The sequence below is a fragment of the Artemia sp. Qi Xiang Cuo genome, chromosome 1 (genome assembly GCF_049724085.1).
Source record: "Artemia sp. Qi Xiang Cuo chromosome 1, ASM4972408v1, whole genome shotgun sequence".
In the NCBI taxonomy this organism is placed as follows: domain Eukaryota; kingdom Metazoa; phylum Arthropoda; class Branchiopoda; order Anostraca; family Artemiidae; genus Artemia; species Artemia sp. Qi Xiang Cuo.
This window is the reverse complement of record NC_142794.1, coordinates 82,059,706-82,081,063: the sequence shown is the minus strand read 5'-3', so window position 1 is coordinate 82,081,063 and position 21,358 is coordinate 82,059,706. Positions and strand designations below refer to the sequence as shown.

The following is a 21,358-nucleotide window of genomic DNA, read 5'->3' as shown; positions in this document are numbered from 1 at the left end:
GTTATAAGTTGAATAGTTTCGAAAACCATAATGAATGTGCAAAATGAAAAAAATGTTGTGAAAAACAAAAAACGAGGAATAAAAACCTGAAACAATACAAACCTGAAAACAAACTTTTAATTTAATGTCTGTTTTCAGATGTTTATTTTGTCCTTAGGATTTTTATTCGTATACTTTTTTCTCTTTGTTTGCTTTTTTGTATTGATAACTATTGAGCAGAGGTCTCAGTCAAAATACCTGCATATTTATCTTTCCTCTGGAATCATCCTCGTTTTTTCTTCTTCACATTTTTTGGTTTGTTTGTTATAAATTATTTCTGATTGAGGTATTAGAAGATGATTGCGCAGATCCGACGCATAATATAGTAGAAAATGGAAGTGAGGAATAAAGTAGAAAGAGTCAGGCGATTTTATTAGTGAAAGAAGAATCTGAAAAGCAAAGAATTGTTTCTATTGGCAAAACATACCATCTTTTGAGTTTGGCTGCACCCTTTACAGTGACTCAATATCTAAGAAAAACAGAAGAAACAAACAATATAATATCCATAGAATACCCAAGGTAGACCAGATCGTAATCAACACATGCAAATCATCCAGTCTTGACAAAGATTACCACCTGTAGTACGAAAGTGCTGTTTTAGCACTATTTTATTATGAGTAGTACTGTAGCACGTGCTGAGGGTTGCTAAAATAGGAGAAAAGTGTTATTTTAGTACTATATGTTCAGTCAATTTTTTGACTATAGCACCGAAAATCGCTGTGCAGCACGCAAATTCGGACAATTGTAGCACTTTAGGGACTGACCGTGGTGGCAACCCTGGTCTTGACAGAGAATTCAGAGTGTAATCGCGTATTTTGGAATGATGGAACTTGACAAATAGTAAAGTCAGTGACTTTTGATTATAAGGTTTTTGTAATTCTTGGCTATGAACTAAATTATTAGCAAACCTAGGCAAAGTGACCTTTCCTGTATAAAATGTGTATTTACTGATACTGTTTGTTTTTGAACGGATTGTGAGTATCAACCTGCTTTGTTACTGAGAAGTGCAAAATTCCTGTCCTAAATTAATGTCAAGGTCGATAGATTGATTGTTCGGTAGCAAAATTGTCAGTTTCTTCAAACATTGACGTTGTTTTCAATGAAAAGAGAAATTATCCATCGGCAACATTGACGTTTTTTTTTTGTCGCTGAACTTTTTTATTTTTAACGATGAATTTTTACCTAAAAAAAACTTGAAAAATGGATTTTCTTTAGTAAATGATTAGAACATTTCTTCTTGTTTATTCAAGTAAATCGTAGAATTTCATTTTGACGTTTCTATATTTCAAAAAATTTAAAGAATAAAGGCATAATTCAAGTTAATTGCCCTATAAGTCGTCTATGTTCTATTCTGTTTTTATATTTTAACATTCATAATGTAAATAGATGGTGCTATGGCACTAGCAGCAATTTGTTAAAAAATACTACAAAACAGACGAGTTGCATGAAAATGAATAGAAATTTTCCGAAGAATCAGGAAGTTTAAAGGATTCTATGTTGCTAGACTCTGTATCTTTTTTTCCTGCATATGTGCCAGCTTGTAGTTTTGCATGCAAATCTCATCAAGATAAGAGTTTTATAATCTTGTGTATAAAAAAATCCAGACTGGGCTAAATTTAAGCTACTCTGCTTTTGCCATTCATAATGTAGCATTTCATTCATCCCAGGACCATTCATTCATTCAAAAATTAACAGCATCCCTACGTAATGTCCTAAATCATGATAGATGTGATGTTGTGTTGGACAGCAGATTAAAATCTGGGAACGTATTTGTTATTTTCCAAAACAGAGGATTTAAATTCCACATATTTAGCATAGAATTTTACATTATTTGTAGGTGTTACCAAGTGTTAACACCCTTTAAGAGCGCATTCACAAAATCCCTACGTAATGCTCTAATTCATGATAGATTAGATGATTTATATGCCATATATTTAACATGGAGTTTTACTTTATTAGTAGGTGTTACTTAGTGTTAATACTCTTTACTTGTTGCCATATTCAATTTTAGGCAGCAGTTTTTGGTTCTGGTTTATGGTCTGGCACATCAAAGCGTGGCAGTTCCAAAGAGGGTGTTAGTTGCTCTAGACAAGGTGAACAATTAATAGCTAAAACTTTAGCTAAAACCGTTGGACAGAAAATACCAGCCAACAAAAATACTTTACTGCCTCTTAAAGAAGCGATAAATAGGTATTTCATAGGTAAATTATTTGTCTGTTTTATTTATTTTTTTATGTCTTTGAATTTAATGTGATTATCTGTATCTTGTTATAAAATGAGAATCTTTTAAGTTGCATGGCAAGAGATGTTTGTTAAAATAAACACAAGGCTTACTTTTTTTCCTAATCTAACTAGTAGAATTTCACTTCTCTAGACCAAGAAGCAAAAGATGGATTTGAAGCTCATTTAAGGATTAAACGCTTTACCTTAATTGGACATCGTCAAACTTCTTACTTTTCTCAGCCGTGTTTTTTTTTCTTAACTTTCAGTCACTTTCAGGCTTTGTAGGTATTCCCTAGCACAGTGGTTCCCATCCGCTGGTACGCGTACCCCAGGGGGTACGCTAAACCCTCGCAGGGGGTACGCGAAGGTCCCAAAATTAATTTAGTCTACAACTTTAAAACTTTTTTCTGACTCATTTCCAACATTTTCCTCAAAATCAGATAACCCATTGTACTTAATTTCAGACTCATTTTCAAAACTTTCGCTTTCAGTAACCCGCTAATTTTGCTCCTTAATCGTAAGGTCTCGTTCACTTTCGCTTTCAGTAACCCACTAATTTTTCTCCATCGCCGTAAGGTCTCGATCAGTTCAGTCACAGATAATTTGAACGCAGCGATTTCCGTATCTTGTCATCTGTTGAAACACAAAGTTCGTGAACTGTGCTTGCAAACAAACATGGCTAGATCCCTGGTCAGGAATAACAAGAAGCCGAATGATGGTACCTCAAACTCAGAACCTGCACCTAAGAAGAAGAAATATGACGAATCATGTTCGGTAAAAGTACGTCGATATTTGTCAGAATATCTAGGGCTCGAATTTAGTGTAACAAAGTCTGATCCAGTGAATGTACAGTGCGTTCTTTGTGGTCAAGTCTTGGCCAACAGTTCCTTGAAACCTGCACATATGAACTGGCATCTCAGTAATGTGCACCCTTCTCATGTCGGTAAGCCGATAGAGTTTTTCAAGCGTAAACAAGAAGCATTCGCTAGTAACTGTTTGGAAATTGCAAAAGTGACATCATTTTCTTCCAAGGCTCTCCGGGCTTCATATGCTGTGTCCTATTTAGTTGCGAAAGAGAAAAAAACCGCACACCATTCCCGAATGTCTGATATTACCAGCACTAGTGAAAGTCAATGAAATAATGTTCGATACGAAAACTGCTACTGCCCTTCAGTCTATGCCTGTGCCGAACAATACTGTTTCAAGAAGGAGATACGACATTGCAAGCGATATTGTCATGCAGGTTGTTGAGCAAATAAAGATGACGAAGATGTTTGCGTTACAGCTTGACGAAAGCACGGATGTGTCAGGTGAAGCCCAGGTGATCGTCTTTGTCCGATATCAAGACTGTTCTGACATAAGAGAAAATATTCTGTTTTGTCGGAACCTACAGTCAAGAACAACAGGAGAAAAACTATTCAAAGTGATTGAAAAATTCTTCGCAGAAAGGGGCATCTCGTGGGACTGGTGTCTCTCAGTTTACAGTGATAGGGCTGCCGCCCTAACAGGGAAGAATAATGGGCTCATGGCCTGGATAAGGAAGAAAAATCCAAAGGTGAAGTGGTTGCACTGCATCATTCACAGGCAAGGCTCTTGCATCGAAAAGGATGAACGCGCATCTGCACGAGACCCTCAACGAGGCTGTAAAAGTGATCAACTTCATCAAAGACTGTTCTAGTTGCTCTGTCAAGAGATGGTTTCGGAATATTAATATTTACTTCTGTATACCGAAGTTCGCTGTTTGTCTGGTGGTAAGATATTAAGCAGAGTTTTTAAGCTTCGACAAGAAGTTCATATTTTTCTTCTGGATCAAAAGTCTACATTAAGTTCACTTTTTGAAAACCAGCACTGGGTCTGCAGGCCGGCCTATCTTGCCGATGTTTCCGACAAACTGAATGACTTGAATCTCTCAATGCATGGTTCCTGGACGGACAAACTCTCCCTGAATGTAAAGCCGTCCTGGCTAATTGGACGTGCGCTGGGTTGAGAATTCTTTGTCCAAGGGGCACGGATTTGATCCCTGGCGTGACCAGTTATTTGGTTTGGGACGCGGGTCAGTGGTGTGACTCTGTAAGCTTAGCCAGAGTCAACCCAGCTCTAAATGGGCACCTGAGAAATCTTGGGAAGGTAAACAAGAAGGGAGTGCAAAAGCACAGGATGGCTGGCCCCCAACGCCCCATTGCACTTCCTAGCTGAAGGGCGACAAAACGGAGATCAGCACCGCCGGTTTGGACCTTAAGGGTCTAGTGCCGTCATACTTACTTAATTACTTACTCTCCCTGAATTCAAAGATGTCTGCTTTCGTCAAGAAATTGGAGTTCTGTCTTAAAAAGGCTCAAAGAAACAGTGTTAGTGTCTTTCCGACCCTTGAAAAGTTTCCGGACGACAGTGAAATTGATAACCTCAACACAATCTGTGATTGTATTCGGGAGCATCTGACAAAGTTGTGACATGAACTTGTGGCATATTTCCCACCGATTACGACCCAAGATAGAGCCCAGGATTGGATCCAAAATCCATTTGTTGGAGACGTGACATCAAGCTCCGGTCTTAGTGACAAGCTTACAGAGAATCTGATCAAACTTGCCATTGATTGAGCCTTAGAAATGAAATTCCAAAATGTAGCTGTTTCCCAGTTTTGCTTAGAGGTGAAAGCAGAATACAAGGAACTAAGTGAAATCGCCATGTCTGTTTTGTTGCCATTTGGATCCACTTACCTTTTTGAAGTGTTATTTTCGGCAATGTCATTGATCAAAACCAAACACAGAAACAGACTGAGTGTACAAAATGACCTTATAATTGCCGTTAGTGACATCGAACCAAGATTTGATAATATTTTATCTAAAAAGCAGCCTCAATTCTGTAATTGATTTTGTACGTACTTTTACACATTTGTGCACCGTCATATATGACAATAAATCTCTTGTTTTTGAAAATCTAATTTTAGTTAAGAAAAAAGTAAAACAATGATATTCAAGAAAGGGATACGCAACCTTTTTGGGCCTTGATTAGGGGTACGCGGAACGAAAAAGGCTGGGAACCACTGCCCAAGCAAAAAGATTCTGCCTATCTGCGCAACCTCATCAATGAGTCAATAATGTCAATCCTCCAGTTTTATTTTTGGGAGTCAGAAAGGGCATTACTGCTTGAGAAAAGCGCAAAAGAGCAAGTTGAAACGTAGCCGTCTGTAGGATTTTACTGTTTCACTGGATTTTGCTGATCCTGGCTAAATCTTGGACCTGATAAATATAAAAATAGGCAGTCAGGCCACAACACCAGATGCACTGCAAGAATCATATTGATAATCGTCAATTGATCTGAAAGACACCTACCGGCATATTGGCACATACATGAGGTATTAAATTACCGAAGGTGTGTCTTCAGAAACAAAATCCTATCGTATTTTTGGTATCATCATGAACTTCCATATGCCATATCCAGCCCATCCGAACGCATGCCCACGTGAACGATCAGATTCTCCACAAGTGCAAAAATGCTGTAGTATAGAGTAAAGTGGGGGCAACGAGCATTCATCTGTATAGACTAAGGCTCAGTGCCACCTAGTGCTCACAAACCACTATTTTACCTGTGAGAAAAGGATATGATTTTTTTGGGATTCCAGATTTGAGGTGAGAAAATATAAACTGATATATAGAACTAATCGTGCTGATTTTTCAACCTGTGTCATATATTTTTCATAAAGGGACTTAATATCTTAGAAGATTGAATTCCTTTTTATTGTGCCTTGAAGCGCTATCTATTATGGATCTAGAATACCAAATATGAGATTAAGTAGCAAAACAGATGGCGTGCAGCGTATGAAATGCAATAAACGGTGTCATTTTAGCTGTGGTGAAACTGAGTATTCAAGTAAGTTGAACAACACTTTTTCGTGCGTAATTTTTGCGCAAAAGGAATACCCAAAAACCTACATCTAACCGCAAGTCGAAAATAAGAATGAAAAGACCCATGAGCAATTTAAAAACGAACCTGAATTGCTTTATATGTGACGAGCCGACAAGAGACCGTCTCTCTTTTGACTCTCTTTTGATTACCCAATATTACCTCTTAACTTTCATTTAATTCCTGTTCTAGCGACTTAATCTCCTTAACATTAATTTTTCAACTTACTATATCATCCTGAACTCACAAAACCTCAGAAAAATTATTTATTTCGCTAACATTTTCATTTAGGATGCTTAAATCATCAGCATCAGAAGCAAATTTCTTAGTCTGAGGATACTTTTTAAACAATAGAGATGCTGTAGATGAAGTTTTAAGATAAGAAAAGTGTGGTTTTAGGAAATGGAAAGGATGCGTCCAACAAGTTTTCACTCTTGGATTAATATAAGGGAGAAGTGCCAGATTCATCAAACCTCTTTATTCCTCAGTTTTACAGATTATGAGGAAGCGTTCGATTCTGCTAATTGAAGAGCTTTAGTGAACTTTGTTTTAAGGAGCACAGTAAAGGCAGCGGTAAGACACCGAATCTATTGGGGCAGTAAAACTCTCCTAGACTTAGATTATGCTGATGATTTAAGCATGCTAGATGAAAAGGTTTGCAAAATGTGACGAATTTTTGGAGGTTTTGTGAGTTCAGGATGCAAGAATAGGTTTGATAGTTGATGTTAAGAAGACTAAGTTGCTAAGATTAGGTATAAGTGAAGGTCAAGAGGTGATATTAAGTAACCAGAAGATAGATCAAGTGGACAGCTTCTCTTACCCTGGTAATATTATTAGTAAAGACAGTGGGTACCGTGACGATATTAAAATTAGAATAGCCAAGGCCCAGGGTGTTTTTTCACAGTAGACAAAAGTTTTAAAGAATAGGAAGTGAACCAAGATTAGAATATTAGAAGTTACAGTGATGATAGTGGTCAAGTATAGTTCTGAAGTGCGGGCGCTCCGAAAAACGGAGGAAGATCTGCTAGATATTTTCCAGGGAAATTGCCTACGAATCTTTTTAGGTTTCCGACTGACTGACCGTATCTCAAACAGTAAGTTGTACGGACAATGAGGGTTAATCCCGCTTTTGTTGCTATAGCATGGGCACCCATAAGGGGTAGGGTGGGGGGGGACTCCAGTCCCCCTGGCTGATTTATGTTACCTTATACTTTTATATTTTGTTTTGAGATCTATTATACGGTACTGTAAGTGCCGATTAGACCAGGCAAGTCCCCCCCTAAAATTCAGCTTATGGGTGACCATGAGCTATAATGCCTGGCTAAGTGGACGTGCACTGGGTTGAGAATTCTTTTTCCAAAGGACACAGGTTCGATCCCTGGCGTGACCAGTAATTTGGTTTGGGACGAAGGGCAGTGGTGTGACTCTGTAAGCTCAGCCAGAGTCGACCCAGTAAATGGGCACCTGGAGAAATCTGGGGAAGGTAAGCAGGAAGGGTGTGAGAAAGCACATGATGGCTGGTCCCCACCCCCCCATTGCACCTCCTGGCTGGAGGGCCACAAAACGGAGATCAGCACTGCCGGTTTGGACCTTAAGAGTCTAGTACCGTCATACTTACTTGTTTATATGGGCTACAATGAGAGAAAGGTGTGAAAGTTACCATTAAAAGGATGTCATCCATTTTTGAACTCTTATTTATCGCCAAGATCGTTCTCGTCTGGTAACTGTCTAGGTCCGAACGAAAAGCAGGTCACCCTCGAATGGGGTAGGAGGATGTCGTAAGGAAAGATTTAAGGGAAATATGAACTTCTTGGAGGGTTTAAAGAGGGATGCTTTGAATAAATTGGGATGGAGGAAGAGTGTGCGTAGCTGTGTTGGCCTCAGGCTGCTTGGTGGTGCAGTTGGTTGTTACGTAGTAGTAGTAGTAGGGCTACGATAATCATTATCTATAAACCTTGAATTAGCATATATTACTTTTTTATTTTTGATGTTGTTGGTTTTTTTTTCGTTCTCCTTGTTTTGTTTTGTAGTTCTTTCAACGTTGATAATGTGATTTCAATGTTGATATTTCTTTCGTGTTAGCTACTGCTATTTTTGTAAATAAATATATTAAATTCTATTCCTTCTCAGCGAAAAATGAAATTACTAACTTTGTCATGAATTGTACTTCAAGAGTTTCTGAGACATGGAAATAAACAAAAATGTGGTATTTACCCTTAAAGAAGATTCATCTACGCAGGTAACGCAACTTTACACAAATTACTTATTTCTATAAGGCAACAAATGAAGTGGATTAGATTCATCGATGACGATTGTTTTGTGTCACGGACAATGACAACACTCCAGCTGTGGGACTAGTCATACTTCATCATAGATATTCATATCCTGATTGCATTAGAGGTGTAAAAAGTTTTTTTAAGGATTGACCATAGATTGGTAAAATTAGAGCCTCTTCACCTTCCCCCTCTATTGCTCTTAGAATGTTATTTACTGACAGTGGAACCTATGATCACCCAGATAAAAGGACCCACCTTGATACATTTTAGGGACTCGGTCTCAATAATAAAAACCTTCTCCAATTGCCTGCAGATGAAGGGTGTAACCAGAAGAGTTAAAGCCTTTGCAGAGGAGCTAAGAAACGAGTTAACTATGCTAACATCGTACAACTGGACAGTATTCATGTACGTAAGCAGGGAGGACGGAACCTAATCTTACTCTCTAGAGGAGGAATCCATTAACCTCGTTCATTTGAGGTAATATGCATTGGGAAGTCGCTCAGAGGAGGCTCTGCAGCAGGGAAGGCTGCTTACTCCTTTACTGCCGAATTAGTATGGTTGGCAGTATTATTTATTTCTCTACCTGCTGACCATAGAACAAAGTCATCTGCAAATTCAAGCTTGGATATTGAATCGATGCTAAACTGAAGCTCGCTTAAAACTAATAAGAAAAGAAGTTGGCTGAGTGTGGAAAGGAAAATCCATCCCTTTTATAATTAAATAAAAAAAATAAGTTGTTTTTTAACTGAAAGTTAGGAGCGACATTAAAACATAAAACGAACAGAAATTATTCCGTATATGAAAGGGGCTGTCCCCTCCACAACGCCTCGCTCTTTACGCTAAAGTTTTTTTTTTAAATATGTTGTGAGACAGAGTCAAACTTTAGCGTAAAGAGCGAGGCATTGAGGAGGGGACATCCCCTTTCATATACGGAATAATTTATGTTCGTTTTAAGTTTTAATGTCGCTTGTTACTTTCAGTTAAAAAAAATTTGTTTTTTTTTTATTTAGTTTCTGAACGTTTTTGAATTAATGTAGCTTTGATTTTGCTTCACCGTACATGGATAATTAAAACAAAATTTGCCGATTAATTTTACTTTTTTTTTGGCTAAATGGCTTTCTCGAAATTTTGTTCTGACATAACTTACGAATTAACTTACGTAACGAACTTCTATAATCGTATGTTTTTATTGCGTATATAAGGTAGTTCGTCCCCTAGTCAATTCCTCGCCCTTTACGCTAAAGTTCGAATTTTGTTCGAATCAAAAACCCCTGAATGACAAAGGCCGGTTCATCAGAATAGATAGCTCTTTTGAAAGTACTAAAAAAACTTTAGCGTAAAGAGCGAGGTATTGACTTGGGGGTGAACTCCCTCATATAGGTAATAATTTCTGTTCGTTTAAAGTTTTAATGTTGCTCCTTACTTTCAGTTGAAAAAAACTTGTTTCTTTTATTTAATTTCTGATTGTTTTTTTAAATAATGCTGGGAAATCCGACGCCCCCTTCATAGAAATGTCCCTTCCCCCAAGGAAGCATCCTCCATGAAAAGATCACTCCCCTTAAACCCCTCCTCCGACCCCCCCCCCTCACCAGAAAAAATCCCTCCTGAAAACGTCTGTACACTTCCCATTAACCAATACAATATGTATACAATGGGCAAAGTTCATAACTTGAAGCCCTTCCTCCGGGAACCGTGGGGGATTAAGTCATCCTCAAAGATATATTTATTAGATTTTCGACTATGCTGAAAAAATGGCTATCTAAAAATTTCGATTGGGTGACTTCGGGAAAAAATTGAGCGTGAGAGGGGTCCAAGTTGCCCTCCAATTTTTTTGGTCACTTAAAAAGGGCACTAGAACTTTAATTTACGTTCGAATGAACCCTCTCACGATATTCTAGGACTACTGGATCGATATGATCATCCCTGAAAAAAAAAATTAATAAACACGCATCCGTGATCTTTCTTTTGGCAAAAGAATACAAAATTCCACATTTTTGCAGAGAGGAGCTTAAAACTTCTATAGTAGGGTTCTCTAATACGCTGAATCTGCTGGTGTGAGTTACATTAAAGTTCTATGATTTTTAGGAGTTGGTTCCCCCTTTTTCGAAAATAAGACAAATTTTCTCAGGCGCGTAACTTTTGATGGGTAAGACTAAACTTGATAAAACTTACATATTTGAAATCAGTATAAAAATGTGACTCTTTTGATGTATCTATTGGTATCAATTCGTTTTTTAGAGTTTATGTTACTATTGAGCCGGGTCGCTCCTTACTTACAGTTCGTTACCACCAACTGTTTGATTTGGCAAATGAAATTCTTGCAAACATGGTCAAAAGCTGATTCAAAGTCAAGTATCACTGCTATCACAACCTCGCCACTATTTATGGTGTTTCTTACAGCTGATTCAAGTTGGACTATTTATCTACAGTATTCCACCACTTACGAAAGCCAGCCTGGGAATTAGGTACAATTCTATTAATTTCAACAAACCACTCTAACCTCCTTTGCAGTATCTTCAAAAAGTTTTCCAAGCACTGATGTTACTGACATTGGCCTGTAGTAATTGATTAGATCTGAGGTTTTCCTTGTTTCCTGATTGGAATTATAATGGCCTGTTTCCATTTTCTTGGGAATATTTTTGTTGTCCATGCGTGGTTATATACATGAAGTAAGGCATCATGAAAAGTTTCTCCTGCTTTTAGGATCCATTAGGTTCTTATTTCGTCTTCTCCTGACGCTGAAGAGGGATAGGACGTCCTGAAAGCTTCCTTTAGCCCGAATTTAGCAAATAGACATACACGTTCCTTCTTGAAATTTGTTTTCTTATGCAACTTGTACACTCTAGGCCTTGCTCTAAGTACTGAGGGCACTTCTTTTTTGAAATGAATAGCAAATGCTTCGGTAATATCTTTTTCGGTCCTTAAGGTGGTTTCTATTGTTGTAAGACATGGGATCTTTGAAATATAAGCTTTACTACTTCCAGCCATTCGATTTATAATCAGATTTATTTTACTTAAATGCACATTATGGTCAATTTTGGATGAAAAATCTTATGCCAAAACAGACGTATTCCACTAGATTCTATTCCTATTCCAATAGTTTTTGCGCTCCAATGCTTTCCGCTTTCCAGCAGTTTCCGAGACGTGCAAAAACTGCTGTGATTCCAGGAAAGTGTTTCCAGGAATCTCGCGAAAACCGCTTTTATATCTATTAAAGAAAATAAAAGAGAATAAATTATAAAAAAAATAGTTAATATTAATCTCTAGGGAGCCTGGGAGCCTTTAGTTTTCCACCATAAAGCAACAATTAAAAAAATTTCTTTTCTGTCTCATCCTAGCCATTATATGGGGCAAGGTCTTTGGCATTGGGACGAATTTTTCTGTTGGGTTGTTTCTTAGTATCTATCACTATAATCTGGAATTTCTCCAATTGCTCAATGACTCCACCTTGGAGTATCAACTTCTTATTGATTTCTTGATTTAACATTGATGGCGTCATGGTCTATAGATATATATTTATTTTATTTCATCTCTTTCTTGCTTAATGTTTTTGGTGATTGTTTTGACATGTGTGGCTTGGAAAAATAATCATTTGCCTTCCTTGTGGAAAAATAATGGAAAAAATCTAAATACACGATGCTTCAATGTAGAAAATTATAAAGCTAAAAAACTAAATACAAAAGGGATACATACCATTGTTGATACAGTTTTACCAGACTTTAAAAAAAAAAAAAAAAAAAAAAAAAAAAAAAAAAAAAAAAAAAATGGGTAAAGCATACCGATACTTTCTGTATTCTCTTCTGTTTGTGTCCTGTCATTTTTGTAGAAGGAAGCCAAAATGTTTTTTTTCTGTTTGCTATTGCTAGGCTACTACGAAGTTTATAGTGTAGAAAACAAACCCTTTTCTACAGGTGTCAGGAAAAAATTCGACATTCTAGCATTTAAATTCTAATTATGAACTTTAAATAACTTTATATTGGGTCAAATTACAAAGGGCTACTTCAGTATTGTCCCAAGGTGACCTCGTGATGATTGGTACGCAAAACCTCTAAACTAGTAGAACAGTCTGTTCTCCCGAAGAGTTTAGTCAGATCTGCTCCATTAGGGCTCGCTTCGTCATCCTACGCTAAGGAGTCTAAGGCTGCAAGGCCAGAACATATTGAGCTTAGGTAGGAGACAAGTGCAGTTTTTAAAGAATTGACGAGTGTAATTGCCTGTTCAAAGCGATGATTTGCCAATGAAAAGTGGCGAGTTTTTGTGGGTTGCTGTAGAGAAGTGATCCTCTCGAAGCAACTTCAAACACAGAATTCGGTATAAATTCAAGGAATGGAATGGTTGAATTCTTTCACAATAGACAACGTAATCCAAGACCACAAAGAGCCAGGAAATGCCTCCCACCGTCCTTCCATCTTTGCTAGATTCAGATAAAACTAGGGTCTACATTTCGCTCCGGTTCAGAATGTCTATTAGTTTTGTGCGTTTAAATGTTTAAAATCAAAATGCTATATTAGTCTAGTCACGAACCCAGCAGAAATTTAGGTGAAACTAAGCTTTCGTTAACAGATATATCAATGTATAAGGCAATGGCAGAGCCAAAACCAAGCTTTCGACTGAATGTCTAGTTTGGCTAATCAATACTTGCCTTATACGTTGGTACACGGTCCTGTCCTTCTCCATGCTTAGAGTCGTTTAGGTTAGTAAGGGATTTAGGTCAAAATAGAAATGGGCATTACATTTATGATAATAGCTTAGAGGAATTCCGTTACAATGGAAATGTTTTCGCAAAAATGTTCTGTATTTTGAACTCTTCTTGGTGTCACGAAACCAAAGAAAGTTTCTTGATAATACAAAAGCTAGATTATTTCCATACTTTTTATAGATGCCCCAGAACTGGAATCTCTTGATATTCAAAGCCGTTTGATGGGAGTCGTTGCCGTAGAAACCAGCTTGAGATCAGATCAATTAGTCTTCCATTTTGGACATACAACTCCGACATTTGGTGTCGCCTGGATGTCTTCTAGTGATTTAAAACCCAACGTACGTGATTTTTTCTCAAATTTAATTAAACTAAATCTAAATTAAAACTAAATCTGGTCTAATTTAACCCTTTTATGCCCGGATTAAGTCGGCGCATAAAAAGAAAATTCAGAGGAAAATGTGTCTTAAAATGTTTAATTGATGAAACTGTAATTTTTAATTTCAGTCATTTGATTAACTAAAAAATACATAACAAAATGTGCCAAGAAACATTTGATCAAATAAAAACTTTTAATTATTTTCACGAACTCTTTAAAACACTGTTTGATTGAGTCCACATTAAAATGATATCGAATTATCCATACTCGAGCACATTAGCGAAGATAAAAAAAAACTCACTTAGCGTTTTCTTCAGAATTATAATTATTACACTAAAATAAAAACAATTAAAAAACAACATAAAAACATGAAAAAAATTGAAACACAAAAAAAAATATTTGCTTCATGTGCTTAGTTCAATTGGCTTCTGAATAATTTAGGTACGCCCTCCAAAGCAACTGGGAAAGTCGCGTTATCCAAACTCCATAGTTTGGAGTTTTAATGACGCTTACATGAAATTTTCAGTTGTTTTTAAAGAATGGTCAAGACATTAAAGTTTTAAGGGGGTGATGTCATAAATTCAAATCCTCACCGAAATAAATTAAAACCAAATTTTATTTTAGTGTTTGTTAATTACCTTTACGATGGACTTTAGTCCAATTTTAGATTAGCTTCTGAACGGATGATTTGTTTATTTGTGTAAATTTGTAATACAAGTATAGAATTCATGAATAGTAAGTGTTGCCAAGACATTCACAATAATAGTGAAGTCTTTTTCTTATTATCCTTACTTCCATGTGACCTTAATCTGGCATAGTTCATGTCACGAATTGTTTGATTGTTTTGTATAATTCTTATATTATCTTGAATTTGTAAACCTGCAAACACTTTAAACTTGCATATATATCAATGTATATAACGTGTATGTATATATATAGCGCCGGGAGTCCGGCTGCTCCTTCGTCGGGCCCTGGCACTCGGCACGCGGCAGGCTTCTATATATGGATTCTTATTGCCGCTTGTCTTCTAACCGCAGACGTGAGCCTCTTCTTGATGTCATGACGTCACCACAGGTTAAGTCGTGACCTATTTAGATCGTTTTTGTGGTCATTTACACTCGCTTTCTCGCTGTCGCTTGTAATTCTTGCTACCACTCATCTTCTAACCGCATATTTATTTGTTCTAGCTGTGGCATATATTTTAGCCGCATATTTCTTTGTTCTTCATTTTCATTTCTATTTCATTCTACTCCTTGTTGTCGCGTGTATTGTAACCGCATAATTCTTTGATCTTCACTTTTGTTTTGACTTGTTTTAGTTCTTTCGGCTGATTATCTTCGAACCGGATGTTCCTTTGTTCTTCACTTTTGTTTTTGACTCGTTGCAATTTTCGCTAACGCAAGTATTCTGACTATCTTCATTTTCGTTTATCATTACTTTTGACTTTTTTTTAATACCCTTTACCTTAGCCTCTCGGATTCGTCAGAATGGCTGTTATAATACCTTTATCCAAATTTTATATACAGTTTTGTGGAAAAAATTCAATTATTGAATGCCTTGCCACAGTACGGTGGATGAAAGTGTGACCCTTGACCAGAGGTTTGTGGGTTCAATACGATTTGCCAATGCTCTTTACTTTAGCTTCTCTTATTGGTCTAGTCTTACATAATGGTCAAGACTGTAGATTTGTTAGTCGTTCAGGTGATGGTACAAAAACTTCGTTTTCTTCCAACGAATTATAGTTTATAATACTTGTAATTTTTTTTTGGGGGGGGGACTTGTCTCATTTGATGGTCCAGGTTGTTGATTTTCACCCATTGTGAATTTAATGCCAATGGCCTTTGCTTTAGCTGCCCTTATTGGTCTAGTCTTACATGATGGTCCAAGTTGCAGATTCGCTACTTGCGATTGCGATTAAATGACCTTAAATTTGAACTAGTGCTTTTGTAAAATTACGTTTTTTTTCTATTAGACCTTTAACTTTTGCCTTGGCATGTCTTTTGTCATTATGAAAAACACAACACCGAACCTTTATCTTTTAGTAGAGGCTGAAACAGTATCAGGTTCTTGGCTAACGTCCTTATAAACTCTATCGTCGTTATTTATATCTATTTCATTGCTTGGAGCTTTTATAAAATGTTGATCGTTAACTTTTGCCCCGGCTTGTCTTTTGTCATTATGAAATACATACAGAAACTTAATTTTTTAACAGAGGCATGTCCTGTACTTTAGCTGCCCTTATCAGTCTATTTACATCGAGGTCCAGGTTGTAGGTTTGTTAATTGTTCAGGTGGTGGGACAAAAACTTCTTTTTCTTCCAACAAATTATCATTTATATTTTTACTAATAAATTGAGAAATTTCACGTTGTAGGATAGTTCAATTCTTTGTAGTTTCGATGTTGTTTCCATGTATTCAAATTGTGATTTAAAAAGGTAAGAGGACATTTTAAAAAGTAAATTAGAAAAACACTTTGATTTAATACAAGATGTGACTTTAGCCAGTTTGGATATTGAAGTCATTATGAAACTAATTATCCTAGTAAATGAATTTTTTTTTTTTTGGTTTTATAGGGGAGTTTTATAGACAAATTTTTGGGTTACCTATGGGGGCTTCTCTCTCTCCGTTATTGGCAAATCTTTTCATAGATGCTATTGAAACCTCTGCTATACATAGTTTTGGAATCTCCCCTTGTTTCTGGGGTAGGTTTATGGATGATATGGTGTGCGTTTGGAAACATTAATTGGTCTCCTTAGACCTATTTTGTAAGCATTTAAATAGTTTTGATAATAATATTAAATTTACAGTTGAGTTTGAGGATAATAATAAATTACCTTTTCTGGATATTTTATTAATTAAAAGGGATCTCCATTTACTTTTCTCGATTTACAGAAAACCAACGCACATTGATAGGTATTTTAATTTTCATCCTTGCCACCCTATGTCGGTGAAACGGGGGGTTGTAATATCACTAGTGGATAGAGACTTTAGAATTTGTTCCCAGGAATTTCTGGATTCGGAATTGTTATAATTGAGGGATATTTTGTTTTGTAATAATTACCCAATTAAGTTCATTGACAAATTAATTGAAAATAGACGTGTTGAACATGATAGTAGGGTTATTGGAGTTTCTCAGTCTTTAGATTTAGATGTATCGAAAAATTTTCATTTCATTGCCATTTCTACCTGGTTTGGGTGAGAAACTTTCAGGGATTTTGCATAAATTTGGTATTGATACATGTTTCCAATCGTTGAGGCCAATGGGTAGTTTCTTTAGTTCTGGTAAAGATTTAACCAGGGGAAATTTAATAAGTGGGGTGTATAAAATTTCCGTGTTCTTGTGGGAAGTTCTATATTGGTAGGACTCACCAACAATTTGTTGAAAGATTTCTTGAACATCGAAATTCAATAGAAAAAACCCTAAAATTAAGCAAGCATCCAAAAACTTTCGTTTCAGCTTTAGCAGAAGATATTTGGTTTCAACCAGATCACTTTGTAAAATTTGATGAGGCCTTAGCTATTTCAAATGATAATGGATATACACAGTGGGCGAGAGAAGCCATTGAAATTAAAAAAACATATGTTTGCTAACCTTTCAATAAATAGGGACATAGGTAGTTTAAATTTTGACCCAACTTATTATAATCTTCTAAAGAGCGAATCAGCAGTCAATAAGGGAGTTAAGATTATAAATAAGCACCAGGGGACTATTTTACCTGCTAGACCAAAACGAATTGCTGCAATAATAGCCAATAAAAGGATTATTTCGCAACAGAATAGTTAAAGTAATTTCCCTTTTTTTATTTTTCCGCAGTTGCTCTGGTGCTCTCACTGAAGTAACTCCATATTAGCATCTTTTCCCTACGTGGATCAGTTTGCGCCAATTGTGTATTTTTTGTTTTGGTGGTGGTTTTATTGGTTTTTTAACTTGATTTTTTTTTTTTATCTTGTTCTTCTTCTGCCTGTCGTACTGAAGAAACCTTGTATATGATTCAGGCAAACAGTTTACGTTGTTTTGTATTTCTCTTTTCTTTTCGCTCCACTGGCGAATGAGTCGTTTGTTGTGTTTTTTTTTTCATTTAGATTTTTCTCCTTGTTGGTTTTTGTCATAGCTAGCCAGTTAGGCTTAAGATAGTTCATTCCCTATTTGATTCCTTGGTCTCCCATTGCCTTTCCTGTGCTCCTTAAGACAAAGTCCATCAAGATAATCCATATGAAGGGGATATGACACAACCCTGCTTAACTCCTGATTTGATGCAAAACCAGCTGCTAACTTCATTTCCTACCATAACCGCAGCTGTGTTATTCTCGTATATAACACTAATCACTTTAATGTATTCGTCTGGTATACCATTCAAGTATAAGACCTTTGCTAAAGCTCTTCTATCAAAAGTATCGAACGCTTGCTCATAATCTATAAAACTGAGGACCAAAGGTGTTTGACAACTCAGGCACTTCTGAATTATTAACCACTGAGTGAAAATTTGGTTGACACATCTTCTACTTTTTCTAAAACTGCACTCTTTTCTTATCTTAAAACTTTGTCTACAGCATCTCTCGGTCTAAAAATTATCATATTACTAAGTAATTTGCTACCTACAGAGACCAAACTAATGCCTCGATAATTACTACACTCACTCCTATCACCTTTCTTATAAAGGGGCTTAATTAAGGTTTTTCTAAAATCGTTAGGTGCTTCCCCTTTTTCAAAAATCATAATCATAATCTGCAGTAATTTATTTCTAACCTCAGATCCAGTTTATCCCAAAATTTTTCATTTTCTTCTATATCTTTCCCTGCAACCCTGTGGTTCCAAAGAATCATCATTTTAATTGTCAAAGATATTTGATTTCTCAAGCAAGTCCGATTTCTAACAACGATTTCTACTAAGCTTCATACTTCTTGTTTTTGCAAGGTTTTTGAATTGTTTTAATCCCTTGTTAGAATTTTGTAAAAAGTGATTCTATTTTAAAAACTTTTTGTTTTTTAATTAAAAAGGCACTAGAACTTTTAATTTCCGTTCGAATAAGCCCTCTCGTGACATTCTAGGACCACTGGGTCGGTACGATTACCCCTGGGGAAAAAAATACAAAAAAACAACAAATAAACACGCATGCCTGATCTTTCTTCTGGCAAAAAACAAAAAAATCCACATTTTTGCAGATAGGAGTTTGAAACCTCTTCAGTACGGTTCTCTGATACGCTGAATCTGATGGTGTGATTTTAATTAAGATTCTATGACTTTAGGGGGTGTTTCCACCTTTTTTCAAAAATAAGGTGAATTTTCTCAGGTCCGTAACTTTTGACTGCTAAGACTAAACTCGATGAAACTTATATATTTAAAATCAGCATAAAAATCCGATTCTTTTGATGTATCTATTGGTATCAAAATTCCGTTTTTTAGAGTTTCGGTTACTATTGAGCCGGGTCGCTCCTTACTTACAGTTCGTTACCACGCTCCTTACTTACAGTTCGTAACAGTTTGATATATACAAATATTTTTGTATTTACCCGTTTTTGCTCTTTACGCAATTTAATGTCGTTTCAAAGATATTTGATTATTGAATCAAGTCCGATTTCTACTAAGCTTCAAACTTTTGGGTTTTGTTTAAGGTTTTTGAATCGTCGTAATCCCTTATCAAAATATATACAAATATTTCTGCAATTACCTGTTTTTTGTTCTTTAAGCAATTTAATGTAAACTTTTGCATGCATGAAAATCTTCAATTTTTCCAAATAAGTGCGACAACGTCATTACGATACTGCAATTATGTATACAAAAATGGCGCCATTGATATGAATCTTTTTTTTCAAAATTAAGGCTCTTAACGAATTTTTTCAAGCTTCTGACCTATTTAGATCTTTTTTTAGGCGAGAATATCTCAGGATACCCATTTTCTCGAAGAAATATAGACCCGTTTTCGAAAGAGAATAAATAAATAAATATACAATTACTGTTCATTTATAAAGATAGTATATATGGAGAATGACCATTACTGCATACTTGACCCGTGTCTTAAACAGTTGTACCAGACACTGGATTTTTCCATCATCTGAGGAACTGCTGCTTGGCCTCATACCATGCAGGGGCATGGATTGGTATTGGGCAGGGGGAAGTTGCCCCCCCCACACCTTGTTTTGCCCCCCCCCAGACCTTGTTTTGCCCCCCCCCCCCCAGACCTGATTTTGCCCCCCCCCCCGATTTTTTTAGATTTTACCCTTATTTATCCTTCATCCAAATAAAAAATACAAATTTTATCGAATATAAAATGACACATAAACCTATGTTTTGGACGAAACTAAGAATCTGCATATGAAACTAAAATCCACTAAATCAAATAAACTTCTTAAATTTCTTGAAATCCACTCCCGTTTTCCTAGACCCTATCCCTTCAGAAATGCTAGTGAAACAATTTTGTTATACTAAATTTGTTATACTAAAAACTATATGTATTTAATAAATCCAGTGGTACAACTGTTTTAGTATCTGCGTCACTCATGCCTAGGATTAAAAAGATAAAATCCAATACTTAGCATGTATAAACACATGGGTTTAGTCCTTTTAAAATAATAGATGTTTTTTGTTGTTTTTGTTTTTTAAGGTTCTTTTATAAAATGTGTATGATGTTTTTTCTTTGTGCTGTATGTTTAGGTGTTCTCAGACTTTTCATCAGATTTCTTTTGAATGTTATTATACTGTTGCATGTTAGATGTCATATTGTATGTGTTATTACATAAACTTATCAATTTATATGGAACGTACATGCGAAAACTCCTGTAGATTTAATATTATCTTCTTTTTTTTCAGGTCAAGATATCGCGTAAAAATGTTTTCGAGAAAAACCCAATCCTATGTGAGCTGCATAACACACTCTGAAAATGAAGTTCTTTTCCTTACTATTATATTAAGGAGTATAAAATAAAACGACAAAAATTGAATTCCTAAGCTCACCTATAGGCTATATCCAGACAAATCTTCAGGGGGGAAGTTATATCATTTGATTTCCGTAACTTGATTGTAAGATCAACGCATGTTTTAAAAGGATTTGTGGATACTTAATCTGCCTGCCTCAAGTCCTTAGGGAATTTTGTCGCTTGTCATCTAGTAAGTCGTCGAAGCTTCAAAAAGTGTGGGTGTCAAAACCTGTTTTTTTTTCAGTAACTAAGCAAATTTCTTGAAATCAGTGCAACTACAGACACACCTTAGGTTTAGTCCCGATTCTAAAGGAGTTTGAACAGTATAAAGTTTTTGGATAATATTAACCTGTTATGATGTACAAGAAACTTGTCCCTAAAATTACTTGAACTAGAATTGGACTATTCTTGGTAAGAAACTTTAAGAAGGGACTTGTGCTAATAGTAACCAAAGCTCTAAAAATGAAATTTGAGTAAAAATATCTGAATAAAAAACCGACTCTTTATGATTACAAAGACATGAATTTCATTACGTTCTGATTCAGGTAATCAGAGAACTCAGGTAAAAAAAAATATTTTATCTGATGGAAGAGATTTTATGTAGTTTAGAGCTTGACAAATTTTTACAAAGTTTTTGTAAAGATAATACGTTAACAAAAATTATTTATTTCTATAATTTCTTTTTTGTAACCTTTCGAATTTCTTCTACTACCCGTAATTTGGGAAACGCTGGATTAGCATATAAAATACAAGCAGTAAGGATTCGTTAATAGAGAAATGAGAAAGAACGAGTTCACTATGATAAAAGGCCTAAAAAACACGCAAAAATTTAGTTGCATAGTCATACAAAATTGCTTCTTTTTTTTACAGATGCACTACCAATGTAAGCCGGGCCAATATATTTCTTTATGTTCAAACCATTCTCTTC

The 21,358-nt window shown here is 35.9% G+C and overlaps 1 protein-coding gene across 1 annotated transcript; it reads left to right on the top strand.

Annotated features, from left to right (window-relative positions):
* Positions 1–371: 371 nt before the first annotated feature.
* On the top strand, positions 372–20,454 carry LOC148956802 (uncharacterized). The gene is made up of 4 exons (XM_089092078.1): positions 372–377; positions 2,051–2,240; positions 13,321–13,478; positions 20,324–20,454. Exons 1-4 carry the CDS (start codon positions 372–374, stop codon positions 20,390–20,392), a joined length of 423 nt encoding a protein of 140 aa, XP_088948204.1. The 3' UTR covers positions 20,393–20,454.
* The last annotated feature ends 904 nt before the right edge of the window (positions 20,455–21,358 follow it).